General features: G+C 34.6%; 1 protein-coding gene across 2 annotated transcripts in view; it reads left to right on the top strand.

Annotated features, from left to right (window-relative positions):
* Positions 1-20,987, top strand: part of GPM6A (glycoprotein M6A) — a 128,823-nt gene that overhangs the window by 59,955 nt on the left and 47,881 nt on the right. The window contains exon 1 of one of the 2 annotated variants that reach the window (XM_009676615.2): positions 5,550-5,592. The exons of the other annotated variant lie outside the window; for it this stretch is intronic. Within the exon in view, the coding sequence (XP_009674910.1) occupies positions 5,565-5,592 (28 nt within the window). The 5' untranslated portion in view covers positions 5,550-5,564. Of the gene's footprint in view, positions 1-5,549; positions 5,593-20,987 lie in introns of those variants that run through there. 2 annotated transcript variants of the gene reach the window in all.

Below are 20,987 nucleotides of genomic sequence, written 5' to 3'. Positions count from 1 at the left end.
GCAGGATATTCTGTAAAATGTCCCACCTGTCTCTGAAGACTTTTTCATGACCTTGACTGGGGAGTCAGTCTCACAGTCCCACTTTTAGCTTCACTTCAGAGCTTTAGCATTTGACATGAAAATAAAACAAATAAAATAAGGCAATAAGGCAAAATAGCAATAAGACAATAGACAATAAGGCTAATATATCTTACAAAGATTAAACCCCTTTATCTCTAGGAGAAAAAGAACCCTTAACATGATGGATATGGACTCTTATTCAGGCTCCTTTCTTATTAAGATCTTGTACAGGCTATTCCAGGTTTACATGCCAATCGTGCATGTTACACTGAACTAAACTCTGCAACGATTTGGCTTTGGAGTCATCAAGAGGTATGGGTATTTTGTAGAAGAGATGAGTAGATATGTTAGGAGGAACTCTTACACTCATCTTAAAACGCACAGATAATATCAACATAAAAGAGAAAAAGTTGGCGGAATTTTGCTAATGCTTTAGTATCAGACCAGTAGCTGAAGACTAAAAATAATGCTCAGCTAGACCAGTGCATTGTTTAGTCCTGAATACACCAAATGCTGCAATGAATAAAAAAAAAAACAACCTTAATTTTCTTCTATCTTCAGCTAAAGAAAAGCAACTATTGTTGGTATCTTAAAAGAAGGCTGCTGTTTTATTCAGTACCATGTTTTTATTAGCAAAAGAGAATAATGCCTATCAACCTCTTCAAAACAGAATGAAAAATTCTGCATCACATTCATGAGCCTCAAACATGTTAAGAGTGTAGGGTCTGGAAAAACTGTATTCTTTACAGCCTCCAAGACAACTATATTTCTGAAAGATGCTATCAGAGAAGACTATCTTTAAACAAAAACTAAACCAGAAGAAATTTCATAACGATCTGATAACATAATTTCTCCTTTAATGCAGAAGCAGAGATCCTATTGACATGGGCCCTATTACACTTGTGAATATGTTAGCCAAATAATGATAATTTTGGTAACTAATAAATGTCCTATTTGTCTTTTATATATTTTTACTTTTTGAAAGTTGCTCAGTAATTTATTCTGTGGGATACCTATTTTTACTATAGCCATTCTGAGATTTTCTATTAGGAATATCATCATTTATTTTTACAGCAAGATATGGAAAATTTAATGTGGTCGTTGTTGCATGCTATGAAACTTGCATTTATTTTTTTCAGAAAAACACCAATGGAATGATGTTCTTGCATCTCAGTTTCAGTATCTTTGAGTAAGATCTGCTTGAAAGAACAATCCAAACTTTAAAAACGTGCCTTCCAAATATACACTCCACCTGGCTTTAGAGTCAGTGTATGATCAAAACCACTATTTTTGAGAACCTTGAGTCAAATAGCTACCTTGGTGACTCAAAATAACTTAGCTTTTAATGCGGAAATATATTTTGACTACTAGTTTTTTGACATCCCCAATGGTAATTTAGAAATATGAGTCTCATGAAAGGTGTTAGACTACTGGCTATCTTTGCAGAAATAAAGATTTTGACTTTTTTATCTTAGTAAATCTGGTTCTTAAGATTTCTAAAAATATTTGTTAGTACTCAGGAAATGACCATGCATAAGAACACACTTCAACTGAATGCTTTATTTAAAGCTGACAGTTTAGGATTAGCCAGTTCTTTGTGTGCTGACCCTCAGATTCAGTAGAAAAATTTAGTTTCCATACATTATTACTAACTTATAGCTCTTTGAAAGGATGAAAAATTCAGCTGATATTTACAAAAATTTTGAGATTTAAGGTTAATGGTCTGTATATGTTTTTACTTTGTCATAAGAAAATCACTCCCAAGCAGTATTTTTTATAACATCTGACGAATGGAAATATAATTGTAGAATACTGCTTATGCAATTCATCTGTTCCTGTTTCTTTCTGATTCTGAATTTCATCTTTCTTATTTATTTATTTATTTAATCTGATTGGGCCAGATGTTGAAATTCTTACTAAATGGGGGAAAAGTGACTATCTTAGGTAGGGTCTATGAAGTAAATGAGAGTATTTATGAGAATGACTAATAAGTTCTTGCAAATGCCCAGGACATTTTTGTTGAGTTTTCAAATACTTGTTACTGGTCATCTAGAATTTTTGTTAGGTTAACACACCTCTGAATAGATATTGTTTCTCCTATTACTTTCTTGGCTAAAGACTGACTTCAGAATTTTTTTTGAGAATTTCACAGCTTCAAGTATATTATTATTTCATGAACTTCTTAAAGCTTTTTAGATTTTCAAAGCTTCTTCACAATTTATCCTACAGTAGTCTCTAGCAATGATCTTCAAATAATGTGCTATTCACATTGGGTAAATCTATCAGAATTAGACTAGAAAGTCTATATGTCTCATTATTAGAACATAAATTAATTTAAATTTCTTTACACATATATGTTTTGTATTTTAAATTCAACAGAAAATACACTTTTATCAGATAAAAACCTGATTTTGTCAGATTTATATCGGATATATTGCCATTAGAATAGTTTTGTTACAAATTAGGTTAACCAATATTTCCTCATCAAGGAGAATAATAACCTCATGACAGAGCTCTGATTGGCTCAGTACTCAGTGTACCAGTGATAGTGAGTAATTTCTAGCTATGTAGAAGTAGCAAAGAAGGACCTTAATGCCAGACTTTGTTTCTTTCTATTCATTTCTTTGCAAAATTTTTTCACAAGTATGCTTTATGAATGCTGAATTTTTTTTTTCACTTTGGCTGGGTTCTACTTGATTCTTTATCTTCTAAAGACAAATTATTGACAGCAGTTTTAACCTGTCTTTCACTGAAAGGAAATATCTTGGCAACTGGCCATTATAACAGATTTTCTCTGTGACATACCCATTCTATAGAGATCATGCCAAAGCCTGGCATTTCAGATAGCTTCCTTTTCAAGAGCAGGTGTTCATTTATTCCACATCATTCTGCTGCAACCTTGGCAGATGAGCTAAAATTCAGAACTAGCGAAGAACCAAAAAAAAAAAAAAAAAAGCTCTTTGGTCCGGCTCCATAGGAAAAAACCTAATGCTTGGAGCCTGAAGCAGAAAATGCAGAAAGATGAAGAAGGAATGTTTTGTACCATCCCACGTCATCTCTTGATGTGAAGTTGAGATGTAGCTGGGGAGGATGGGAATAGGCAGAGATGGTGGAATATACCTGAGCATAGGCTCTCATTAGCTTGTCTGGATCCTATACTTGTCAAAGAAATATTACAGTACCTTGCCTACACAATTACCTAAGTAATTTATGTACTGACTGGGTTTGCCTGTACAGGAATCTTAAAGGATTAATAAAAGTCGCTTTTCCCAGCAGTTCTTCCAACCTTAACAATGCTGACTGAGTAATTGTTTTTTTATTATAGTAGAGTTTTATTCTTTGTTAAACTAAATTTTACTGTCACTCTTATTTTAGAAGGTACGATTTACTTGAATATCTGGACTTCATCAAAATTGTTGTAACTACGCATAACATAAACCATCAAAATTTGTCATTAGCACAAAGCATTACATACATTCATGAGATCAAACAGCAAATCTGTGTTTGAGACCTAAATGTGTAATACAAAAACATGCAAATAAAGCAAGTGTTCCCAGGCTGTGCAATTCAATGGATATTGTACACTTGAGGGAGGCAAATATTTGATGATTTTCATACTGTAGTAAACTACATTTTGCACTTATTTTGATTGCCATGATTTCTATTCTCTTGCTTACAAAATAGCAGAAGTGTTTTATCTTAAAAGCATTCCTTCACTACTGAATAGGCCAGCTCAAATTAAATAGCAACAAACACTTTTGTATTATGCATTTCTTTATCTATCCCTTGGCCAGTGTAAATGTTAAAAGCTGTTTAGGAGTCTTATGTCAGAAAAACAAATAATTGTAGTTTATTAAGCCTGCTGAGAGAGAAAATAAACCTAATACAAAAGCTACAGTATAGGCATATGAAATCAAGTTAAATTCAAGCCACATGACTGACCCACCTGCTCTCTAGACTGAAGATTTTATGTGATGATGCAGAATCTTCTTGTCAAAATGATAAGGGAACTAACTAAATATGTCCAGATGACCTATTATAAATTGATGGACCAGAAAGGGATGAAGAAATAAGACAAAATATGACTGTAGAGACATCTTTGATATTGCTTCACATACAAATAAATCATTTTTTCTGGTGGTTTTTGAAGGCTGTGTAGTTGCGTGGTGACACTAGTGTAAAACAAGTTTGGGTATATCAGTATGATTTAGAATCCCAGGAATTACTGTGATACGGCAATTTACAGCTATGAATGTTGAGTTCCAGAGGCTCCGCTGGTCTTACTATTTGGGACAGGCTGAACTGCCTCTCTTTCTGAGATGCTGTGCAGGGAATATGTTTTCTGCCCTCCAGAGTTTGGGACTTCAGAAGTTTTCCAGCAAGACAAAAATCAAGTTCAAAACAACATGAAAAATCGAGTACTTGTGAGAAGTACATACCTACCTTCTGAAATAGTTCAGGTGTCTACCTTGAATATAACCTGAAGACCATTCTCTGCAGTTCTGTTTTATATTTTTGAGCAGACATTCCAGTCTAGAAATGAGTAAAGAAAATTTAGCAAGGAAAATTTAGTCAAAACAGATATATTCTTTCAAAATATTTCATTCTCATTGAACTGGCCTTTTCTAAAAGAGAATTTTTGGAAAAATGACTGACCAGCCAACTATAATTTTTAAAAAATTCAATATTTTTGAATTATCAGCTCACCTGGTGAGTTTTCTTTAAGGGTTCAGCATAAAAATGGGTAGTTGTAGTTGTTCTCATCTAGCATCAACATCTGTGACATATTTTTTCTCTTATGTTTGGGAAGCCTATTTTTTTTCTTGATCTGCATAGCAACAGAAAAAAGAGCTGATTTACATTTTTAAGACTGACTTACCCGGTCTTAGCATGCTGTAGGTTAACGTTACACAATTTTACAAAAAATAATTGCTGAGGTAGCTTGGTATCAGGGCATAAAGGTGCATATGTAGACAAGGCAGAGGATGGAATATTGTAGGGAAAAAATCGTTCATATTAGGTACTCAAAATATGGCAAGTGTGTGCTGAAACGAAAGAGGACTAAAGTTGGGTCTTTAACCTGATTGAATTTTGTTAGTGGCTTTGAAAATTTTTCAGGGGAAAACACGGGATTATGTTTGAAATTGTCTAACAAAGTTTTATACAATGATTTTAAAAAAAATACATTCCTCCTTGGAATATTTTCCCTTCCATGTTTTGTTTTTTCATGTTGTGTCTTCTTGTTAAGACTTTTTTTCCCCCTAAGTCTAAACCCAAATGCAAAAGCTCATGAAATCTTGAACACAGGGTTTAATTTAAAAAGCAGCCTAAGGAGTTTCATAAAATTTAGCTTATATGATCCTGTTTTTGTTCTTGTTCTCCCACTACAGATCTCTGTCATGTAAGTTTAGTTGTTTTTCTCTACATTCCTAGCTGAGTCTTACTTTTTTCACAGCCCTTTTACTTTCTTTCTGCAGTACATTGGTTCAGGATATACATAATCCATGGAAAAAAGCTGTGAAGCTAGAGAAGGTAAGCAAGGATATTGGAGAAACCACGCACTGTGCATCTAGTTATGAGAGCTCTGGGGGAAAAAAAGGGGATACTAGCTGAGAGATGCTTGGGCTTGGGGAGGAACTAAAGAGCAAAGGATTGATCTGAGTCTGCCTATGCTCAATTAAGAAAAGCCTTACTATTTTTATTCTATTGCAGGCAGGAAGTACGTTGACAAGTAACCCTCATTTTGGTGATAAAATTTGTTTCAGAGCATAGATCATGAAAAACCACATGTTTGTTTGCATTTTAATAGAGAAAATAAGTCATGATCACATTTCTAGCCTGGGTTTCTATTTTAGCATCTTCTTTAACATAATCACACTTGTAAATATCTGTATTCCTATAGCTATTTTAAAAGTACTGGAGCTTTGGAATAAATCTGAGTATTAATGGAGACTTAACAGTGAATCTTCTAGACTGTGCAGCTCCCAGAGACTCTCAGTAGTATACAGCCCTTTATTACATGCAGTTGTCACACAGATGCCTACGGCTAAAACACAACCTAGTGAAAGACAAGAGTATAGATTTGGAAGTGCAAACTGCAGGAAGAAAATAGGCTATAACATTTCAACTGATTTTGACAAGCGGCAAGTTCGTATTTTGTGGACAATGTTGCTGTAAGTTTATTTTGCGTTTACTGAGACAATGATGTTACGTTGTTATTATTGGAAGATTCTTAGAACTTCATTCTTTTTCTGCACATAAGAGCTAGCAGGGCTTTGCATATTAGCATTTCCTAGATATTTAATATCTAGAACCCTTTGAAGACAGAATTTATTTTGAAATTGTTTAAATATCAATAATACTAATTGATATCAATAATAAAAATGGTAATTTTAAAAGAATATTTTAAATAATATCTGCTTTGCCTTTGTAGCACTAGTACATTAGTGACTGCAGAAATAATATTCTTCTTGTGAGAACCTGTAACGTTGTGTTGTTGGTGACCTTTAAAATGTTCAATCTTTGCTGGATAGTAATCAGGTGAAAATTTTCTTTATCCCTCACAAAAGACAGTCCTAGAGGTCTCCAGAACACAACATACAAGTAATATCTATAAGATGGTTTAGTTTTGTGACCAGGAAAAGAAATCCTGTTCTTTTCCTAATGAGGAGTTATAACCTTTCTCTTTATCTTTAGAATAAAGAATATGAATAAAAGTTTGTCTCAGAAAAATTAAACTGGAAGATCTTTAGTGTTTTTTGAGGTCCATCTGGCTTTGGACTGCAATGTCCAATTGGCCATGAGAGTTCTTTCAGGCTGGAGATCTGCATGTGTGACAACATATCTCGACACTGCCCCACAAATAAATATCGTACCAGGCACCCAAATAGTGCACTGGCTGTTTACTTGATGAAAAATAAAAACAGAGCAGAACCTGAACTAAGGTTTTGGTGATAATTAACTATTGTCACTGCAGTTGCGTGGGAGCATCTAGAAAATGAGCTGCCTTTTTTTAATGTAGTTATGAAGCCCACTGGTCCAGTGCAGTTCTGTAGGAGCCAGTCTGGTAGGAATCTCTGAAGCTGTAGTAAGGTTTAAAGAAAAAAACCCCAAATCCTTCCATCAGCAGAGATGCAAATTGGTCCATGCTGGAATACCATCTGCTGCTCTCCAAAAGGATGTATTTTTACTAGAATGCAGTCAGTTTGGCTGAAGTTGCAACCTGCTGTGTTTTTCACAGTTTTTCTTTGTTGTATTTGCCCTACCACATTAAATACTTCTGAAGCCTTTAACTTATTTACTAAATGTTAGACTAGTGGATCTGAAGTGTATACCTTTCTGAAGGAAAAGGACACTAATGTTCATCATCATCATTGTTTCATTTATGATATTGATCTCTTCATGTCTTCTTAGAGTGATTTTTTTTGGAAAATTCTATTAGAGGAAACGGAAGTATTTTTGAGTCATTCAGACGAGCTTATTTGCATATTACTGCTATTTGTGCTTTGTGGAAATGGGCAGTTTTATGTCGTTAGAGGAGATATACTTTTAAGTTCACTAGGAATTTTTCCCTAGCTTACTGGAACTTGCTGGCAGAGTGTGCTGCCAGCCTTCATCTCTTTTTGCTCTCCTAACCTGCAGAAAAACTTTCTTTGATTGGAGGTGTTCGTAAAATTGATGATGTTTTGGCTCTACTTTTCTGATTTTTGTCAACATTATAGGCATATGAAATGTACATGTTTTGAGAACATAACCAAATTAAGATGTACTTTAATTTAGAACTAAGTGTTTAGAAAAAAGTAGAAGTACTTCGTCATTCAAGTTTCTGCATGTAATGTTTGGTAGTTTATGGAAAGTGGAGATTTTTTTTCTTCGCTTCAAGTACCTTATCAGAAACCTAATATTTCTACTCTCTTCTTGTGGCTCTTGAAAAACATTGCAGTTCATCTGGTCACTTGATTTTTTTCAAACAAATAAAATGGGCATATCTGTGTTTTGGAGTACATGAAGTTGTGTATTAAGTCAACTACCTCACTGAGAGGTGAGCTTGGGAATGGAACCTGTTAGTTACATCACTTATGTTTCTTTACTCAGTTCCTTCAAATTTTACACCCCCGCTAGACCCCCTAAAAGGATGAAAACCTATTTCTCTGTATTTCTCTTACTGACTTTAATAGACAACATTTAGTATATCACTAAACATTAACTATTGATTCATTGAAGTTGAAATTAGTGCAAATTTGAAGACGTATTAAAGCTGATCTGTAATTCTCGTTCACTTTGTAATGCTATATGCATCCTATTCTTGTCACATTTTCATATTCTTCCCTGAAGACAGAAAACACACAACATTTCTTTCTGTACCATTGTCATAAAGTTGCATAATTTCTTGTATCTTTCCGGATGCACTTTTTTTATAGATGTGGCATACTTCCATGGCTCTAAGCCCAAACAGAGGGCAACTCTCCAAATACCCAGTCCTAATTCTGCTGATTCTAATAAAGGGTTTCTGGAGGCCACTGTGTGTGACCACAGGTGATGTTTACTTTGTTTAATTCGGAAGGACATTGGGCTACTGCTGTCCTTCAGTACCACACTGAACTATAGGAATGGAGCTTTCTGATTTCAGGAGTGGGTTTTTTTCTCCTTTTGCATAGATCATCGTCGCTCTGAGTCTCTCTTTACAAATACTAATCAACAATTTTTCTTCTGTTCTGATTCACAACATTTAAGTGTTTATAAGGTTACAGCCTATTGTATTACAGGAGAAGCATTTGTAATCTCAGAAATTACTGGCAAATGTTGCCTTAAGGAAAAAAATTTTTCCATTTTACTTCCATTATCTTATTGTCTCTTGGATTACTTAAGGACTCCTTCAGTTTCTGGTTTGGGTACTGAATTAATGTTTACAGAGCTATGAATATAATGTGAGATTTTGACTTCACTCAGATTCTGCTGTAGTCTTGACGTTACCACCAGCAAAACATGCTGTATTGGTCTTTGGTACAACACCTTTAAGGTTAACAAAGTTATAAAGGATAAATTTAGGCCATAGTAGACAACAAGATAAACTTTCGTGCAAGAAAGAAGGGTTGGTAAATGCTATATTTCATCCTGGAAGACCATTAAATAAGCTTCAAGGCTGTATGCAAGTGCTTTTATGTGTTATCTATTCATGATTCTCTTTGGCTGGTGCAGATCTAGCTGGAGAACTATAAACAGACGGTAGTTGACAGCTTATTATTGCCAAAAGGGAAGAATTATTTGTCAAGCAGAGTTCCACTGGGCTGTCTTGTGGGTCTGGTTCTATTCAGTATTTTCGTGAATTACTCAAATGAATGAATAACATGTTTTCTTAATATATTTGCAGAAAGTGCGCAGCTCAACACCAGACTGCCAGGATGCTGGAGAACACATTTAGATTTAAAAATCATTTTAACAAATTGAAGAAATGGTACAGAAAAATTAAGGGAGCTATTCAACAAGGTCAAACACAAGGCAGGGGTAATGAGCATGCAAATATAGGATACCGAACAATTGACTAGCGTAACAGTTTTGTGAATCTGTGGATTCTAGTGGATCACAAAACAAACACAAGTTTGTACTATCATGTTGTTACAAAAGATGAATTTTGCAGCAGGAAGCAGAAATTAGAAGCATCTTCTGCAAGACATATGAAATGTGCACTTGAAAGTGCCTTTTTTTTTTCCTGCTAAACAGTGGCATGACATTGGTTGAAGTACGCTAAAGTAATTTGCTTAGTTTTGGGACCCTGAAAAGTTGTAGATTTTCTGTTAGTGGAGGACAAGAGAAGAACAAATAAGATAAATATCTGACAGGAATGAGTCTGGAGAATCTGAGGATGGACTTAGTTACTTCTCTAGGTCCCTTCTAGCATGATGATTGTATCTTGAATAACTCATGACTTCTCCTTTTTTTTGCTTTTCTAAATTTTTTGTAATGCGGTCATCACAGACTCTTTAAGGAAAAAAATATCACTTGCACATCTTTAACATCTCAACATTTTTTGGCTAAATGCTTATTAAAATCTAAACTTCAAAAAGCTGTCTTTAAAAGAAACTAAAACCCCGTTCCCCATGATTGTAAATAATTAACGCTAAAGCTAAGTCCGCTGGTACTGGCCTGAATTTCAATGACTGACAAATAAATTTTGATGGTGTTCCACATGCAGCAAAGCAAATAAAATTCAGTCTTACACATGCTTTATGGGTCAAGATTTTTTTATTGATTTTTGTGTATGTGAGACTTCTTTTGAGTTGAAATGCTGGAATAAAGATGGATAGCAAAAGAATTGTGATGTATTACATAATCATAAAAGAAAGACGTTGCCTCTAGCTTCTGTAGATGTCTGCATGGTCAGTATGGAAACTGGCCAGTAAAGTCCATTTGGAGTCTTTATTTTGGGTGTGGTGTATTTATGCTAATCTTCAACTACTGCTGGTAGTCTAAATATTTAACTATTAATATACTTAGTCAGTACACAGACACCTCCCTGACCACGTGTCCTGCAGCCACAGGACTGGGTGCTTAGTGACTTTTATGAGCTGGACAAGGGAGTTGTTTGCACAAATAGATTTTTTTTCCTATCTCTTTGAATGAATTCTTCTAGGTCAGGAAGCTGATGAAATCCCTAGAGGCAGATATAGTCTTGCTCTTTTTGCTAGTGGCCATAACCTAGCCCGATACAATTAATCCAAGATTGAAAAGTAATTGGCAAAAACCATTCTGAGATTAGATGTAACATAGTGATATGCCCCATAAATTAAAATGGAGTGGAATATTCTATTTACAAGAATATGTGAAAATCATAGGTAAGAGTGGAGTGACTAACAGTAATCTGAGCATAATTTCAGAAATTTCCCATGATATCTATTCACAGCATATGGAATTAGACTTCATTGTAGTTGTTACAATAGCAGTTAGAGCACTTTAGAGTAGAGTTCTTGTTGATGCTTGCCTGAGGCTTATATAGCTCTGAAATCTGCACTTAGGGAAGGGATCACTGGCTTTGGAGAGAAATTGCATGCATTCTTCAGCACTCAAGTGCTGTTAGATTTGGCTGTGTGTAATGAGAAAAACTAAGGGATTTATCTTAGTAAACCAGGGAAACAACGATTTAAATCCTTGCCAACAGTGTTGCAATGTGATCAGCAAAGTATGTGTACTTCAAATATTTTTATCATAACACTTTATCTGCAGGGTGTTAGCAATTTGTCAGTGTTTTGTATGTCTTAACAAGCACATGCATTTTTGACTTCATATGTTAAATAATATCCAGTTCATCGAATTGAAATTCTCAGATCAGGTATTTCAAAAAATTAAATAGAAGACTTGTCTCATAGTTTCTATTGTTTACGATGACATCTGATTGCAAACTCTCAATTAGCAGGTGAATGCTGTTATCTTTTTGTCTAGTGCATAGTTAATCTATTGTTTTGCTTGTTGATATGCTTTCAGTGGCATTGACATGTGACTAGAATAGCTAGAGTTCACACAGAATTCAAGAAAAAATTGTGTTATTTTTGAAGGAGGAACCCCCCCTTCCCAACTAACTACCATCTCTTTCTTATTCAATAGGACATGTCACTAAAAGGTGACATTTAACCTAATGAAAGCTGTGTTGAGCTCTTTTCAAAGAATAAGGTACTTTACAGCACTGTAGAAGCTAAGGACTAATTTGTAGATATTGTACTGCTGCCTTGCTTGAGCATAGCCTCTGCCTTTGTGGTACATCTGGTGCTAAACTTTTTTCAGTTGTTTGTAAAAATAAATAATTAAAAGACCTAATTTCCTTTATTACTTTCCACTTGTAACCATATCTATCACTTGTAACCATGTCTATTTAGTTAAGGGGATCAGGATTTCAGTGCAGAACACATGAAGGAAAGAGGCATCTGTGCAGGGAATATGTGTGTTAAGTGTTGGTGACATGATGCTAAGTAATAGATGGTATTTTGAAATAGTGTGACAATAACCTCACTGAATGTCACACAAAAGAATTTATTGAGTCTTTTTCACTTTACATGCATTGCAGATTTGATCTGCAAAATAGTTCTCTTCCAAATCCTTGGGTACCTCCCTTGGTGGGTAATATTTACGCTTTCAGTTCTTGTATTGCATATTTATAGAAGAGGTTGTCCATGTAGTTGTCAAGTGATTCAGAATAAGTCTGTCTAGGGTCCCAATAATATATATAATCACAAATGAAAACTTCAGTACTCTGCAAGTGCCTCCAGACAGAGCAGGTACTGCAAGAGACAGAGCAGCAAGGTTATTTTAATCTCAATATTTTATTTTAGAAGAAGTTATCAGAGAAAAAGCAGCAATAGATAATTACATAATGACCCAAAGGCTTTTCCTGTCCTGTTTCCTCAATATCTTAAGATACAAGGAACAAGAGTTGTTCACTGTATATAAAATTTATCTTCTGTGAAACAGTCAAAGTTTTGAAATCTCAGACTTTTTAGTGAATTGTTAATCCAGAGAAATCACTTGGGTGGATCCAAAGCTTACATTTCAGCACTATATTTTGGTTTTAGCTTTATTTAAATCTCCCAGGAGAATAATAATTTTAAAAGAAAAATTGCTTAAATTCAGAAATCCATTTGAAAATGTTAAAACATTAAAAAAGAAAAATCTTTGGAAATTGGTGGAAGAAATGATTTCCTTTCAGGCAGAAAGGAAACTATGGCCCATAGTTTAAGGCCCAAGGATTCAGAAGTTGGTTTATTTCCTTTTCTTTTTTCTTTTAAGTCAGAACCTTGTTTTTAAGTGGACATCAATAAATTAAAGACCAAGTTCTGCATAAGCTTTTATCTAGTACAAAACATTGAAATAACAGAGGACAGAAGTTGACCTTTGCATTTTGTAAGAACTATGCATGGAAGCCGCCATGCTGTGATATTATCTGTAAATTAGGATGGGCATGATTCCTCTACTTTGTTTTTTGTCTATCTTCATGTGGACAGTCTCATCAGCAACTATAAATAATTCATTTCCTCAGAAGAATTAGTCCTGAGATTTTTTAAAGTTATTGGACAGATATGAATAGGAGACTAGGAGGCAAGCGTGGAAAAGCTGGAAAAATAAATGGGGGATTGAATGAAAATCATAACATTGTACTGCAGATGAGAGGTCTTGAAAAGATGATATTTTCTTTATCATGAATGTTAAAATGGTACTGCATTTCTTTTGTAGAAGAAATACAACAATAAACCATCTGTAAAATATAAAATACCTGTGTTAGCAAAAAGAATTTGGAAGTATTTACATGAAAGTTGCTTGATTAACACTAGTTAGAAAATTTCTATAAAATTAACAACTTAAAATGTTGATTGAGTCTCCAAAGAAAAGACCATGAACACTACAACTCATAACAACATAGTACAACTTGAAGTTTTATATCCCATCTTTACCAAGTCAATATTTTCGAGGACCTAGACTTATGATAGGTCCCCCTCTCAGAAAACACTACATAATAAAAGCCACCAATTTTCCAGTTGTTTTTTAAAAGTGCAATTTAACCTACATTAACATAGATATTTATGGATAACTATGACTGATAGGGATACGTACAGATATGTATCTTTTTCTTGAGCAGATTTTTTTTCCAAATGTACACATCCCTGTTTTGTTTTTTGTCTCTTTGTCTGTTAACCTTTTCACTTGTACGTTTTTTTTATTTTCCAGAAGTAAAATGTATTACTCTTAGCACAATGTTAAAATGAAGATACTATAGAAGTGCTCTGTAAGGCTTCCTGAGTCTGTGACCTTTTTTAAATACTAAAAGGCTTATGTTTGGAGATAATTGTGCTGGTCTAATTAAATTAGTACACAAAGGTTACAGTGAATTAATTTTGACAGCTTCAAATTTTAAGAAAAATACTACTTTGTAACTACTGTGACTTGAATTTTCGTGTAAAACTTAACGTGTTTTTCCTTTGACTAAGCAGTTAGTCTCCCCAGGGTATATTTCTTCTGAAAAAATAGATAAGCTTTTTTTTTTAAATAAAGACATAATGGTAAACTGCTTTTTTCAAGTACCAGTTCGTGTTATTCAGTTTCTGTTTACTGAATGAACAAAGAGACTTAAAAAATTGAAGATAATAAAATGGAAACAAATTTAATATTCACCCAGTAGCATATGACCATAGTCACCATGAGATTTAAACAGCAATATTAGGAAAAATCACTGCTGTAAAAAAGACAAATGTCTGTTATTTGAATGAATTAGAAGTACTATGCGTTCCTAATGTAGCTGTTGTTTACTTGCTATAGTGACCTCGCTCTAGACCGCTCATGTATTTTATATGATAATACATTATATTAGAAAGCTTTTAAGCTCAAACCGTTTGAGAACATAAGCAAAACCAGCTGCATCTCAAAGGCAGACTAGCACGCTACCTGGAATATTTTTGTGGTTTAAAGGAAAAGCACAATATGCTGCGTAGAAGTATTTTAAGTAAGAAAAAAGAAAAAATCCAATACAAAGCTTAAATATTATTAATACAATTTTGATAACTTTGTTATCAGTGCCAAACTCCTAATACTTTTGTGAAATTTTCTGTTGAACTTGCTTTATTATATCCATGATTTCTTTTTGGTTATGATAGGGATTTATTGGCTTTTGATTTTTGCTTTATTCTGTTTCATTTCTTTTTCTGGAATTGCTTCATTGAAAGAATTTGCAGGAAGGCAGATACTTTTGCTTGTAAAATATGACTTTAAAAAACATCCCATAGCAGTGGGGTGACTACTGAGCGTTCACACTGTAGAGCAAACCAGCAGACCAGAAGATACATGGTAAATGAAGGCTGATGCAGCGTCATGGATCGTGGCTGCTGGACCATGCCTTCTTATTTCGGAGCTGGCCTTTTATTTTCTGTTTCATGTACAATATTTCCTTTCCTTGGTATCTGGAATTTGGGAAAAAGCATGAAAGTGATAATTACATTCTAAAGTCAACATAAACTCTACCCATCTACTGCAGTTATTTCCCATTTTGAAGTTAGACCAAGATATGGAAATATCCTATTGCTGGAGGATTCAGCTAGACCTATTTGAGCTACCAGTGCACTGCTGAATTTCATGCAGTCTTGTGACTTTGTATTTAAAGCAATTTGCCTCTAGCTATGAGGCATTCTCCATCATTTGAAGTCTTAAATTAAAACTCGATTTCTTTCTAAAAAGCTATTCAATTGTAAGATAAAGTGCTCTTAAAGCAATCCTATGTAAGGGTTAGCCTGTATAGGATGTCCTATTTGTTTCTTATAGGTGATCTTGTTTGGCCTCATAGTCAATAATTAAAAAAAAAATATGTAGGTGGTTGTCACCACTGTGATAAAAATGTCAAATTACAGCTTTACTTTTATTTTTTAGCATATTTCATACTTTTTATTGCCTTTTTCCTTTCATAGATGTTTTCTTGCCTTTCCATGCATTCTGTCTTAAAAGTAGCTCTCTGAATTTAGACTCCTGGGAGAAAAAAAGCCTGTGACTTACAGTAGTTGTATTTCTCATTCGGTACTCTTGAAGAACTCTTTGAAGTGTTCCACATTTCTTTCTGGTCTTTCAGTTCTTGCTCTTAGTTCAAAAAGTTGAACAGAGTAGAGTATAAGTATTTTAATTTGGTGAAGAAATCATTCTTTCAAAAGTTAAAAATATTTTCATTGGGAAAAGACTTATTGGCAAAGGAACTACAAAAGGGAGGTGGGGCAAGACATCTAAATAGAAAAGAGATTAAGACTAACTTAAGAGCACAAAGCTTTTTACTGATAGATTTAAAATGTTAACTTTTATGTTAGCATCATTGAGACAATCCTTTTCTTTTCAATGTTATTAAAGGTTAAACTGCCCTACAGAGAAGTCTGAATAGCATGTGTAAAAGTATAGATACGCATTCACATATATTTTCTGAAAATATGCAAGATGACATTTATTAGTTTCTTGGAACTGTCGTCCTTATAACTGACCAGGTCATGACTGGATTATTCAGGTCATCCTGAAGCAATAACAGTAAAACGTTTATAATAGTTAACCATATCATCCTCTATTTCTCCATCTTTTTTTCTTTCTGTGGTGTTGACAATGACAGTGGTATATAAAGTTACCTAATGACTCCATTAAATGATGATGATTTTGTTTCCAGACTGAAATATTCAGAACATTCAAAATTTCTATGTGAAGCTTTCCATATTGAGGTTTTTTCCCCTCACTATTTTAGTTGGAATTAATCTACCATTTTGGGTAACAAATACACACTAAAAAATGTGCATGTCTGTTCCATTGAGCAGTATCTCAGTGCTTTGGAGAAGGATGGAGGAATTAGGTAGTTAAAAGGATAAAGGGGAGAAGAGGAAGGTGCCACTCTGTTGTCCTAGCTGTATGCGTTGTGGCGCACCAGGTAATCTGAGTATGTGCACGGGCCACAGCGCTGCCTGAGGACTCTAGTGACCAGACTGGACCTGTGTTGTCCCCCAGAGCAGATTAGCTTTCTCCTGCCCAGCTTTGAGACTATCTACTGAGTTGTTATTTGGGGTTAATAGCTATTCAAAAGGAGTAGCCAGGACAGAGATAGCTTGAGGACAAAGGGAGCGGATGAGGTCAGAGAGAGGCTTTGGAGATAAAAACAAGGGAGAGCAGGAGGACATAGGATTATAAGATGGATGCAATGGAGAATAAAGGGCAAAGGCTATATGATGCCAAGTAAAAGTAAGTTGTAATCACTGCAGCACCCTGCTATCCAGGTTTCTTGTGTTCCAGGACTACACTGCCATCAGCTAATAGCTGTATAACATACCTTGTCTGATTTGCTAGTGGTAAGGCATGCGGGTTCATTTAAGGCAATTGAATGCTTTAAAGGCAAAGTGTATCCATACACTTGCCAATACATCTTGTACAGATGCTGGAAAAATTACTGAGACCAAAGAGGTATATAAATATGAGTATTCTGAAAAATTATATTTATGCTATCCTGAGCTGAGTACCAAGCTGAAAAGTTATCTGGCTAATAACCTGTTCGTTCCTCTGCTCTGCCACTTGAAAAAAGGCGACACTACGTTCTCTAAAATGAGGTTGTTATAAACTAGGAACACCATTTTAATATGCAACGAATTTGCAAAACATTCCATTTAAACATGTGAGTGCACAGAACATTTATGGAGAAACGTTCTCTGAGTTGCAAGATTTGGATGATGTGCTGCAAAAAAAAAAGAATTGAGTTAAAGTCCAGTGGAACTCAGCCTATTTGCGAATGAGAAAAAATACCGAAGAATTATGTTTCGATACCTACTTCACAGTTGCTTTTCATTTGGGAGAAATAGCTCTGTTCAAGGATGAGGAGAGGGATTGATTTCTATGAACTCTAGGTTAGAGGCATGAAAAGAATAATTATTTTCCAGTTTTGTAATCCATAACAGTGTCATTCACTATATAATGAGTGTACCATTCCAAATGTTGCATAGAATTAATATGTGTTTGCAAGATATTTTAATAAGCTCTTACAAACTCTCAATGTTTACAGCAGGTCCAAAACATGATTATAGTTATCCGTTATAGTTTCCACCTTCAGCTATACCTTGCTGATACATATAACATGTTTATAAGCTATTTATTAACAATTATGAGAATCAACGTACAAAACTTAAATATAAAGTACATGTAATGGGCAAACCATTTGCTATATGTTGTTAGTGGGAAGAGTGGACGAGTTCTTCTTAATTGGTATCACCCCTGTGCAACTAGTTTGCTTCATTCCTGTCCCTTTAGCTTTATAGTGATTTTGAAGGTGACAAATGGCATTCTGCATTAACTCAGCCAGCAGTCTTTCTAAGATTGAATAAACTGACTACATCGTGCCTGGCTGATTTCATGCAGGGACATCACTGTGCCCATAACTTGTATGTTTATTAACCGTTAGTTGAAAATATGTCCCATTAAACTGCAATGAACTTAATGTACTGAGGAGTGTATAAAAGCTAATCACAACACAGTTTTCTCTGCATTTTCATAATCTTCAGCATCCCATACATGTGAGTTCATTTGTGTTACATAGTTTCTATCAAAGATATGAATGTGTAAGCTTTTGCTTGTATACACATCAAATATTTTGAATAATGTTTTATCTGTAAATGTTGCATTAATTTACTTTGCAAACTATCACAGTGCCTATAAAAAGAGAAAATCATCTCAGGCATGTACCAATCCCTTTTCCGATGTTTTCACTTAATAATCAATTCCTTTCTCATAAGAAGTATTACCCACTTTGACATAGAAAAATGCAAACAGTATGATTGTTTATAAATGTCACATATGTAATGTTTCATAGGAATATGAAAAAAGATGGTGTCATGTTTTATTCCTTCACCTTCTGATTTGTAGTATTTGCTGTACTTGTTAGTGTGGAGCAATGATACAATCAAAAGCTGTCAGTGTTACAAGGATTCATAAAAACGATCAGATTGAGATATACTGTGCCTGTTTTGTTCACAGCGCTTGAAAAGCCACTATGCTAAACCTTCAGCAGTGAACGCTGAGAAAATCTTCTATTCTGTTACGACTTCAATAAGATTAATATTGCCACTATAAAACAATATCAACCTAGAACCATTCCATCATTCAAATATGTATTGTCCCTCAAGCAATAGCTCTGCCACTAAGCCACCATTGAGTCTACTTGTGTTCTGCAAAGTATTATCATAACTGGAACTGACTTAAGCTAATTTTCATACGATAAAGCTGGAAGGATGCGTTTAGAGGAAGAGATTTGGCACTGATGTCTTTGAAAGGCAAAATCAAGCTAACTACTTTGTAGGACCTGATTTCTCTCTTCTAACTACAGACATTTAACTGAGAATACTATGGCAGTTGCTCCAGTTCCTTCTCTAAATACAAGAGAGGAGACAATTTCAAAGTGCAATTAGGTGCATAGGTGAGGTGCAATTAGTGCAAAGTGCAATTAGGTGCAGTCATAGGTAAGCTCTGCAGGTACCCTACACTCCGTTAACTAACTAGCAAATATCTGCCCGTAACTGAAGTGTCCTAGTGTCTTAAATTTGGTAAGAAAGATTCAGGCTAGGTTGTGTCCACTTTTATAATTATTCTTCATATAGCACCACTTGGATCTGGTTCTTATTAGATCTTGCAGCTACTTCTACAATATAACTGTTAAACAATATAAAAAGGCTTAAAGAGCAACGTAAAAGATGGTGGCAGTTATGAATAAAATGGCAAAGAAGATGAAAAATGATTAATAGGAATGCCCTCAAGTAGTAAAGAAGGAAAAAAGGTATTTGTTTCCTGCCAGTTTTATTAGTGGGACTTAGAAGTTTAAATGTTTTCATGGATGTTTACTCAAAACAACAATGAATTCAGACATAGGCTGAGTCCATACGATTTGGAAATATTCATGGTGTGATGTCACCTAGTTCTGGGTATCTGTCTCATATCATGTATATTTTACAGTGTTAATTTGATTTTAAGTTGATGAGACAAGCCACATGTTTACAGTTAGGCACATACTCAATACCTTACTAAATGGAGCCCTGTGTTAGCAGCTAAATAGTAACTGAGCCAATTTCCTTGACAAGCTGCGAACGTGCAGCGAAGAGCTTTTTCTTAAATTAGTTCTTTGTTAGAATCACAATTGACAGGGTTTGGAGAGGTGGCACTGATATGTTAAAGGAAACCTACAGCATGCAGGATAATCATTTAGCTATTAAAATAAAAAAAAAAAGGGAAGAAGAGAAAAGAGATTTAAACGATAAAAAGCATAGCTAGCATCCTGTCTGATTAGCAAAGAAAATGAAGCATTTTACTTTAAATGAGTACTTCCAGTCAGATAAAGATAGTTTCCCTGTATTGTTGAGAACTGTGGAGTAGAAAAGAAAGAGCTGTAGAGTAGTTCTTTGTGATGCTGTGCAGCCTCCGCCAAAGCCTGGAATTTTCACATACCTTTAGTGTGTGAAATCTAGACCTTTGGTCCTGACTCATGATTAGACTCTGTACTGCCAAGCCATTGATTTTCTGCTGTCACAATAGCTCAGATCTGCCTTTTGCCAAACGGTACAAATCAGAAAGATTGCTTTATAACACTCTTCTGTTAATGTTTTGGCATCTAATAATTCTCATTGTTCATTAGAAAGTCGACCTAGTACTTGGCAGAATATTTTGATGTGACTGAGGAAGCCACAAGCTGCTTAATCATTGATAAACAGAGCACAGACCAGTATGATGGAATATGAGTTTCCACTCTCGCATCATGATTATTGTATGAAGACATAATATAAGATGGGGATGAAATTGTTGTATGTATTTGTTAATTCCAACTTACTTTTGTAGATATATTCCGTAGATAAATTTTTAATTTCATTCTATTAAGTGCTGCACTTTATGGTAGAGGTTCATATAGCTATCCAGGTTTGTTTCCGTCACCCAGGAAAAGAGGCTACACGTAGCCTTTTTTTTTTCCAGATTTCGGTGTAGTTAGGAGGAGGAAATTAAATAGTAGAGTGTTTGTTACCTATCAGATAGGTAAGTACATACATAGAACTCCTAATCTATAGGAGAAAAGGACCTCCTTTTGCTTGCTGTATAAGTTGCAATGCTATATGTTTTGGTGGAAATGAAAAACATATTTACTTATGGTAGATATACCTTTAAACTTAGTTGAAACTGATTTTTGAATATCGTTTAGCTCAGTAAGATATAAAGTACATCTTTAATAGGTCTTTGAAAGTTTGCTACATGAGGTGGTAGTAATACAGAAATTATAGATAGCTCTGACAGGTGGATTTGCTAAATATAATTGTTTTTTGAATAGCTCAGTATTTTTCTATAGCAAGCTTCTTGGAACACTATTTCATCTCTTTGTCTGAGAAGCATATTTCATGTAGCTACCACTGTGCGTT

Source organism: Struthio camelus, chromosome 4 (assembly GCF_040807025.1).
Source record: "Struthio camelus isolate bStrCam1 chromosome 4, bStrCam1.hap1, whole genome shotgun sequence".
Classification (NCBI taxonomy): Eukaryota; Metazoa; Chordata; class Aves; order Struthioniformes; family Struthionidae; genus Struthio; species Struthio camelus.
The sequence above is the reverse complement of the archived record's forward strand: the minus strand, read 5'-3'. Positions and strand labels throughout refer to the sequence as shown.